General features: G+C 41.9%; 1 protein-coding gene across 6 annotated transcripts; it reads left to right on the forward strand.

The window, feature by feature from the left end:
* Nucleotides 1-1,573: 1,573 nt before the first annotated feature.
* Nucleotides 1,574-8,392, forward strand: prg4b (proteoglycan 4b). 6 transcript variants are annotated; one of them, XM_085774838.1, is made up of 16 exons: nucleotides 1,604-1,720; nucleotides 1,826-1,904; nucleotides 2,230-2,346; nucleotides 2,601-2,723; nucleotides 3,188-3,268; nucleotides 3,385-3,438; nucleotides 4,011-4,070; nucleotides 4,168-4,440; nucleotides 5,007-5,771; nucleotides 6,191-6,277; nucleotides 6,472-6,608; nucleotides 6,756-6,912; nucleotides 7,007-7,071; nucleotides 7,120-7,162; nucleotides 7,555-7,683; nucleotides 8,232-8,392. In XM_085774838.1, the coding sequence occupies exons 2-16, from the start codon at nucleotides 1,832-1,834 to the stop codon at nucleotides 8,339-8,341; spliced, it is 2,274 nt and encodes a 757-aa protein (XP_085630964.1). In that variant the 5' UTR covers nucleotides 1,604-1,720; nucleotides 1,826-1,831; the 3' UTR covers nucleotides 8,342-8,392. The 6 variants fall into 6 exon arrangements, with proteins under 6 accessions (XP_085630963.1, XP_085630964.1, XP_085630967.1 ...); XM_085774841.1 differs by having other exon boundaries at nucleotides 5,007-5,335; nucleotides 5,489-5,771; nucleotides 7,007-7,162; XM_085774842.1 differs by having other exon boundaries at nucleotides 5,007-5,314; nucleotides 5,468-5,771; nucleotides 7,007-7,162.
* Nucleotides 8,393-9,374: the final 982 nt, after the last annotated feature.

Below are 9,374 nucleotides of genomic sequence, written 5' to 3' on the forward strand. Positions count from 1 at the left end.
ATACTTCCTCTTTTCATGGTGCTGCAGTAGATGAATTGTTGAGTGGACTCTTCCTCTTAGTGTTTACCTGACTGTTTAGTTCAGCCCAGTCATCTCAACCATGTTGTCTTTATTGCCTTGACACAAATGCACTAATGAGCTCTTTTCTGCTTTAATTGGACAGATGACACGGGTGGGGAAATACCATGGGCATGATATGGTCCATCAACACTCCCAACCACAAAATACCCAGAGTGCAGACCAGCCCTGACTTATAAAAATACATTAGCACAGTAATGGGTCTGGCAGAGCGACAGAGTTCAGCCCCATTGTTCCTGAGTAATGAAAGAAACGTACAGGAAGTCTGTGTAGACCTTAAAGACAACCACAGCCAAAGGTCATCAGTCTGTAGATCAGGGGAGGTCAGGACGCTCCCAGCAGGAACTCCAAGAAAGATAAAGGGGTCGTGAGATGGTTAGAAGAAAAATGTATCAAATTGTTATCTATTTTTTTCTTTCTCTTAAAGCTCTGGTTCATGTTTTTTTTGTTTTGTGTTTTTACATTTCAGACTCTCAAAGTGTATAAAATCAAATAAGACAAGAGAAGAAAAAATACATGTAAATGGATAAGGGGTTGTGAGAACACATTCTAGTTTCAAGGGTCATATATAATCGAACCTTTAAGACTAAATAGTTCCTCTGATAACTACAATGTTAATGTAGAGGAAAAGTAATACTGCTATATTTGTTATATTTTAATAAACACAGAATAAACCAAACTCTACACTAACATTTATGCATTAATTGCCAAATGGAGATTTTAGTTAAACAGGGTCATCATAAAAGGTCACTGTCCTGAGCAGGTTACTAAAGTGTATATAAACTGACTGTAACCTCAGATACAGTTATAGACTATTTCTCATGTTTATCCCTCACAATTTACAAACTCCCTCGCTGCGGTGGATGCAAATACTGAAAGGCTGTAATTAAATACAATTTTGAGTTATTTATATTTTCTTGAATATGTCCATTTTAAACTAATTTAAACTTTTATTCTAATACATTTCAGGGGCAGTTACAGCTCCACTTTTGAAATTATTTATAAAGATTGGTTATATGTACTTTAACTAAATTAAAAATTTGAATGCAAGGCTTATACTTGAATGTTTATAGAGTGTGTTATTGCCACTCAGACATTAGAAGAAAATCTGTATGTATCATCATGGTAAACAATGGGACTAACTGAGGCCACAATGGTTTTAATGGCAGATAACCGTAGAAACCGTCCCCTACCTGACTTTGAACAAACATGGATGTTTTTTCATTTTTCATTTTAAAGACTTAACAGTAAAACTCTCCACTGACCCGCGTAGTTAAAGATATGACTTGACTTCAGCTACCTCATGAGACCGTGTCCATATGGTATCGATTTGACAAACCCAAGTCTGTGATGACATCGAGGTGTCCAGCTCACCCATTTGCTCAGAAGTGTGTGAGGTCAGCTGTCTGTCTGGCACAGATGTGTGTTGATGTGCTTCCAGCTGTTTGTGGGGACTCATGGTGTCTGGATCCATGGTCTGGACTGGAGGATCCTCCCTGCAGCCTCTGAGATCATCACACTTTTAATTAGACCGGATCTGCCAATTAAAGCCAAGTCAGTCGTGCTCCCGCAGAACATAAAAGCAGCCGGCGTCAAACCCTCAGCAGCAGACGAGACGGACAGGAGCTCAACAAGGTGAGTGGTTGCTCTTTATTTCTACTCTTCTACTCTTGTTGTTCGTTGTGGATTTCAGCCCTGGATGTAAATTCACTACGATTTCTCCCCTTTTTCAACCTCAGTTACAGAGTTTTACATGAGGATGTCTTCTCCTGCACTGTGTGCTGTTGTTCTGCTGGCTTGTGCTGTGACCTTCAGTGCTGCTCAGTGTGAGTATAATCTGTGTAACACTTGTTGAAAATCACTTCAGTTATCATCATTATCATTTTTTTTTTTTTTTACTGTTTCAGTGCCAGAAACATAAAAAATATGTTTGTAAAGACCGGTTTTCCTGGTGTCCTGTGTTTCCTGTGCTTGTACTCATTCATGTTTACTCTGCTGATAATTATTTACCAGAGGGTCACTCACTCTTCTGTACATCAGTGTATTTGCCATTATATCACTATTATTTACAGAGTCTTCCCTCAAGTGCACAATTTTCAAATGCTGCCATCTGATTTTTTTGTGTCTATATGTGCTCTGTGTAATTCACAGCGAGCTGCAAAGGACGATGCGGTGGCGAGTACTACAGGGGTTACATGTGCCAATGTGATTACAACTGCCTGTCTTATGGAGAGTGCTGCAAAGACTTTGAATCTCAGTGCACAACAAGTGAGGCTTTTCTCTACTAATGTACTCGTGCTGCCAGAAAATGTAACTCACCCTACAGATGCCGATGTGTTGCTGATTCAGTTATTTTTTTTTATACTAATCCCCATTGCTGAAGTGAGCAATATATCATGTAATGCCTTAATATTACTCATATAATACATACAGTATCACACATATCAGGTATATAATAAGCACAGTGTAGTATTTTTGTACAGGGCTGCTAAGCTGATCTCTGTTATGTTTGTATGCAACAGAAACCTCATGTTTAGGTCGATGTGGAGAAGCCTTCAAGAGAGGCCGGCTGTGCAGCTGCGACGCTGATTGCGTTAAGTACAAGCAGTGTTGTGAAGATTATACAGGCCACTGTGATGCAGAGGGTAAGCCTCGCCCAACACATTCAGCATGATGGAGTGTGTATTTCTGTGTGTATGTGTGTGTATTATTGTCTGCATGTTAACCTTCCTTCACAGTGTTGTACTCTCCATATCACCATAATAAGTGGTCATGCATCTTTGGTGTTGTCTTCTAGTCATGTAAATGTGGTCCCATGATACAGTGATGGTCTTGTGGAAGCATGGCTGCATGTTAAAATCAGCCCTCGCCTTTTTTTTTCTTTTTTTTTTTTCCGGTTGCACCATCATGCACCTATAACCGCACCAAGTTGAGATCCGTCCATGTGCATGACTGGTAACGTGCGATGGAGCCAGGAATGATGTGACAAGGCGACTGTGCATGTCCACTGGCATGTGGAGTAGCATGCAACGTTACGCATGCAGTAATCTGCACCGATGAGTTGGTTTAGGTTTTGACCATATTTTTTATGTCTCGGTAATCACTACAGCAGAAATGAGTGGAGCAGCCAGTGCAACAGCACCACAGAAGACTAGTTCATGTGATAATGTAAAAGATAACAAACCCCAAGGTATTTCTCTTGGCTAAAGGTTTGGTTGTTACAACATTTCCTGCCATTTAGGATGAAAAGAAAATGTGTTTTTACAGGTTCAGCTCTCTTAACATTTATTCATGAATTTCCCACAGAGCCACCTGTGAGTGAAGCCGATGAGCAGACGTTCAGCGAGGGATACGACGAAGGTGACGACTATGCTTTTGAAATTCAGTTCCAGCGTCAGCAGCCAACAACTGATGAATCTTATTATGAGCTGTTTCTGATCAAAGTGTTTGACAGCAAGGAGTTAGGAGGCCGTTTACGCTCGACTACCACACTGCGGCTCTGTGGCTGTGGTTTGCTTTGAGGGCCAAGTCTCACCAGAACAGGCCAAGAGCAATTGGTGTCTCCGGCCAGAAGAAACACAAGGAAGCAGTGTTGTCATGAGTGTGTAGGAGGGTTACGGGCACAGGCTCAGTCACAAGAGAGAGGAAAGCACCAAACCAAGCCAAGAAACGTTGACAGAACATTTTCTTAGTGGTTTTAATTCAGGAGTTGGCCTGGAATAGCTTTGTGGGTGGAGATAGTCTCGCATCCTTGTCACTTCTCTCTCAGGAGGAAGATGTTGTGACATTTCCGTCTGGTCAGTCACTATCTGAGTGATGTGAAAGCTCGAGGAAACAAACAAAGGGACAATGAAGATAGTAATTAAAAGGATATTTGTATCAAACCTGAACATTTACTTATGTAAATTATGTATGGCTCATTTTTCCTACAGATGAGAATTTAACTCCACTGGAGGATCTAACAGCATATCCAACAGACGATCCCAGTGTTGGTGAGGAACAATGTGTTTGGATATAGAAAAGATCTTTCTCCTGTGAGTTTTCATGAGTGTGACAACATTATTCTCCTCCCTCGTCTCCTTATTGTAGATATAAACAACCAGGTTATTGAAAACGATGACTTGGGGGCAACTTCAGTCCCTGACAGCACCAGCGGGTACGGATCCACTCCATCTGACCTCCTGGATCCTCAGGTTTCTTCTGATCCCACCCTGGAGCCGGACACTCTGGAGTCAAGCACCGACACAGTTACAGAGTTTCCTCCGACAGAGGCGACTCCCTCAGATAATGAACCCACGCAGGCCGACGACAGCCTCACCACCCCACACGTGTCCAGTGGAGAACCCCCCACCGAAAGCACAGGTACAGTACGTGACATTCAGAGGAACGTTTTTAAAAGATTCAATGCTCTTTAGCAAACAGGTTCTCCAAATGCCTGCACACTACCTCTGACGTGGTGTTTTGATGACAGTGTGGCCTCTATAATACAGAAACCATCTTCCACCCATCGAGTACAAATATCTTAATTCTTAATTCTTTAAAAATTCTCTTTTCTTTCTCTCATAATTATTATCTTGGCATAAAAATGGAAAAATATGAATAAATGGATATTATTTAATTTAATCAGTTTATCAACTAGAGTCTAAGTCACATATGCCTTTTATGTGATTTATATAGAGTTACATATATATTCTACCTCTGCATATGCTATTGCAGAGGTGATATACTAAAGGATTTTCATGCCCCCAATAGTTTTATTGGCTTTTGTTTGTCATTACACCAAATCAAAGGATTTTCATTGTTAATCCATTCAAGAATCTGCTTTTATTACATTGCTCTATGGATTAATGCAGGTTATACCCATCTGCACATGCTGTCCTGTCTTACTACAAATGTAAGATTTGATCATTATGTTTGTTTGCCTCCAGATGTCACTGATCCCACCACCTCAACAAATGAAGATACAACTCTCCCCGAGTCCACAACAGCAGAAGACTCCGTCTCCACTGACCCGACCTCAGCCGCTCCCACAGAGCTTCCTCCAACAGCGAGCACCGCAGAGCCGGAGGCACTAGGGCAGGAAGACGTATCTCCTGATGCACAGACGACTGAAACACCCGAAGCCTCCTCTGATGAGCCAGAGGCTTCAGTCCTCACACAGGACGACACAGATGCAACACCCGTCCCCGATGCAGATGCGACACCCGTCCCAGATGCAACTACTGTGAATCCCAGTCCAGATGCAGATGCGACACCTGTCCCAGATGCAGATGCGACACCCGTCCCAGATGCAGATGCAACACCCGTCCCAGATGCAGATGCGACACCTGTCCCAGATGCAGATGCAACTACTGTGAATCCCAGTGCAGATGCAGATGCAACACCTGTCCCAGATGCAGATGTGACCAAGCTGGAGGACGCCACCACAGCAGCAGCAGAGCCCGATGCCCTCACTACCGACATCCCCTCACCCACAGCTGCAGCACAGGAGGAAGCCACGACACAAGCAGCCAGTGATAAACCAAAGGAGGAACAGAGCAAACCCAAACCCCAGGAGAAACCTGAGCAGCACAAGCCACCACCAGCCAAACCAACTCCTGCTAAACCAACTCCAGCTAAACCAACTCCTGCTAAACCGCTCTCCAAACCTGAGGCCAAGCCGGTTGTAGATGATACAAGAGGCTTTCAAGCAGGTACCTGAAGAAAACTGATAACTGACCTTTACTTTAACAAAAAACGTATAAAGACTGAGGCCTCTAGTTTGTCTTCTTTTAAACATATTTTTCTTTTACCATTTTAACATTGCAGTCTGGTTTATGGGCTCAGTTGTTTTCTCACTTTGTCTCTGGGTGAACTAAGCTTCTTTCGAAGTGCTGCTCCACAATATTAAGTGACAGGCGTGGCTCTTTTCAGGCTTTCAGCCTTTCAAACTGGAATTTAGGTTCAGATCCTTTTTAAAGAGTGGGAAAAAAAAACCTCAAAGTAGGAAAACTCCTGGAAAAACTAACTACACTTAACACCCAGCAACTCCGTCTTATTGCTTGTTTATCCCAAACAGATGGTTTCCTCATGCAATTTGTGGCCTTTTTTTTCTCTTCTCTCTCCTCCCCAGATGACAGTAACGATACAAACCTGTGCAGCGGACGGCCCGTCGGCGGAGTCACCACACTCAGGAACGGCACAGTTGCGGTTTTCAGAGGTTAGTGCAAAGAGAGTTATTATACGTGTTAATTAAAATACAAGAGAGCAGTGGTGGAAAGTACCTTAGTTACTACTACAACTCAGCTATTTAACAATAGATTTATTCTGACAGCTAGAGCTACTCGTTACTATTAAAACTACAGAATTCAATACAGCTTCAGAATCATTTTTTTGTTTTGTTTTGTTTTACAGGTCATTACTTCTGGCTCTTGGACAGAAATAGGATGCCAGGTCCAGCTCAAGGCATCACACAAGTGTGGGGCGTCCCCTCCCCCATTGACACCGTGTTTACTCGCTGCAACTGCCAGGGAAAAACCTACATTTTCAAGGTACACTCGACCAGGCTCATGCATCTGATAAAGCAGGATTTGAGGGATTTAAAAGATGAGACCCTCTGGACTGTAATTCTTCTTGGCCCCTGAGCTCTGCACTGTTTTGTCTGCCTGAGGTTTAATGTGTTAATGTGATGTTTGCAGGGACCCAAGTACTGGAGATTTGACAATGATGTTTTGGACCCTGGGTATCCTCAAGTGATTGAAACGGGCTTTCAGGGGCTCCGGGGCCACATCACAGCCGCTCTGTCTGTGCCTCAGCACCACAGGAGGACAGAGTCAGTCTACTTCTTCAAGAGAGGTGAAGATCGATAGTGTCATGTGTTTTTCCTAACCTCATAAGACTCAATAAACTGTTTTGTTTAAACATTTTCATTTCTTTTCCTGTTTTGCAGGTGGCTTGGTTCAGAAATATTCGTACCAGTTTGGCACCAATCCAACATGTGGCAGGAAACCCCAGGTCGAGATCGCGCGTCCTCAGGGTGGTATGGTTGTAAGCGTGCCCAAGGTCACCGTTTACACTGTCCGCCACCGGATGGTTCGACAAGCAGGTTGCTACCACAACTTTAAAATTTAAACAAAATACCATTGTGAAAACCAGGGTCGACCTTGTGTTGCATAATCTGCCTTTTCTTTCCTCATTTGCTCCCGTGCTGTGTATGTGTGTGTGTTTGCTGAACACACATAAACATGTTTACTTTACTTAGTTACAACATATGTAGTTCTCTGAAAAAGTGAGTCATGTTTTTTGCAGAGGTTGAGAGAGGCAGAGAGGTCTTGTAAACAAGCCCGGGTGACATTTATGGGGTTGAAGCTGTTTGAGAGAAAGTGTTGTCAGAAAATATTAAAAAACAACTTGATCTTTTAAATCAGATTAAAATGAAAGGGAAAGAAATCAGAGAAGTTTCCTTTAAACACTAAATTCACCCTGTTTTGTTTCCAGTGTCCGCTCTGGGTCCAACCATTAACATCCGCACGTCCTGGAGAGGTTTCCCCTCCACCGTCACGGCTGCTGTGTCCGTCCCCCACAACACAGAACCAGACGGCTACAAATACTACGTCTTCTCAAGATGTGAGTCAACATGCACCAGCACGAGGGTCATAACTCATTTGAACACATATAGGGTGTAGTTTCACTAAATTTTCTTCACTAAAATTCAGATTTCAAGCTGTGAACTTCACACTGATGTGGCACATTGTGGTTTACAGGTTACATATCTCCTGTTTATAATAATATTTATTTGCCCATTTTCCAAAGAGCAAATTATCCTTCAATTGTCTGTCTGCAGGACATTTGTTATTCACATCAACATGTCTGAAAGGGCCTAAGTGCAACCATGTGTGTGTTAGGGTGGGGTGGGGCTTGGCATATGTGAATGTGATTGAGGGTGGTGTCCGTTCATCTACAGCTCCAGTTTACAATGGAGTGAACACATTATACCTATATTACTGTGGTTGCTGATGAATCACTAGAGTCCATGTCTTGTTAATGTCTTGAAAACTGCACTTCACTAAAATGGAAACTGGCATTTGCATGAAAAAAAACAAAAATGCAAAATGTCATTCATGAATTAAATTCTTTATTGAACCTAACTTATTCCCATTCTGCTCGTTTCGCAGCTAAATCCTACAATGTGAGGATGGATGGTGCACGTCCCGTCGTCGTTCCTCCCAGACCCAACACGCCACCTCAGAGCAACGGCGTCTTCAAATGCCCAAAGAAAGTTTAACTATTATGTAGTGGTTTTAATATATGTATTAAAAAAAAATCACCTTTCACATTGTTCCTCTTACATTTTTAAACTTTATTACACTCTTCATAAAAACACACAGCGTCAGCATGGACCGTGATTACAAAAAAAGTACTTTACAAGTACATTAAAATAACAAAAGCCAAACAAAACACAACAGGCTTCAGAATAAGAGAAACAACTATCGGGACTGAATCTGAACACTATGATTGGAAAATATGTCATGTGGTTCTGAGGGGATTAAGGAGTCGTCCAGTCATGGTTGTCAAGTTTTCTCATTAGTGCTTCATCTGGCGAATCGTCTCGGAAAAGCTTGACCTGTTGATAAATAGAGAGAAGATATTTTTAATCAAAGCCAGCAACACTGATGTAGATATACTGTGGAGTGGCTGTAGAAAACATACAAAACACATATTGAACACTATGACTTGTAATTAAAACACAATAAATCATGCTGCTTTGTGTACACATTGTACACGATTGGTCAGCACATAAACATTTACAGGAGCCATTAAACTGCATTTAATGTGCATTACAACTTACTGAATAAGGGATGTAGAGATATGTTTGCTAAAGATGTTTTTAAATATTATTATATATAGCTTTTTCTTTTTTTGTACACGTCAGAAACATCAAAAATGACTATATCTGTGTTAAAATAAAGATGGCAGTGTTATTAAAGTCTCCGTGTCCCTTTATCAGTGTGATAAAACAGGACGACTCACCTGCAGCTGAGTTTGATGTGAAAATTCAGTGTGAAACAAGGTCACTTTCAGTACGCTGCCTGCTTCACACAGATTTAATTGGCATTGCAAGACAAGCTGCCCAGCGCCAACCACGCTCATGAGCCAGTCACTCACTTGGCATCTCAGCTTTCAGTTACCTTCTCCTGTCTACCCTTATTTTACATTTTCATTGGAGATGTTTTTTTTCACAATACACATTTCTGGGCATCATTTTTGTTTAACTTCCCCTGGTTTCATTCACAATATCATGAGAAAATGTCCGTGAT

This window comes from Trachurus japonicus, chromosome 4 (genome assembly GCF_045865225.1).
Source record: "Trachurus japonicus isolate A0001 chromosome 4, Traja_1.0".
In the NCBI taxonomy this organism is placed as follows: domain Eukaryota; kingdom Metazoa; phylum Chordata; class Actinopteri; order Carangiformes; family Carangidae; genus Trachurus; species Trachurus japonicus.

Bases quoted from the DNA above. Each gene is read 5' to 3' on its own strand.
- prg4b (XM_085774837.1), top strand. From the start codon at position 1,832: ATGAGGATGTCTTCTCCTGCACTGTGTGCTGTTGTTCTGCTGGCTTGT. The intron at 3,269-3,384 runs GTATTTCTCTTG...AATTTCCCACAG, and splicing joins AAAAGATAACAAACCCCAAG to AGCCACCTGTGAGTGAAGCC. The intron at 4,441-5,006 runs GTACAGTACGTG...GTTTGCCTCCAG, and splicing joins ACCCCCCACCGAAAGCACAG to ATGTCACTGATCCCACCACC.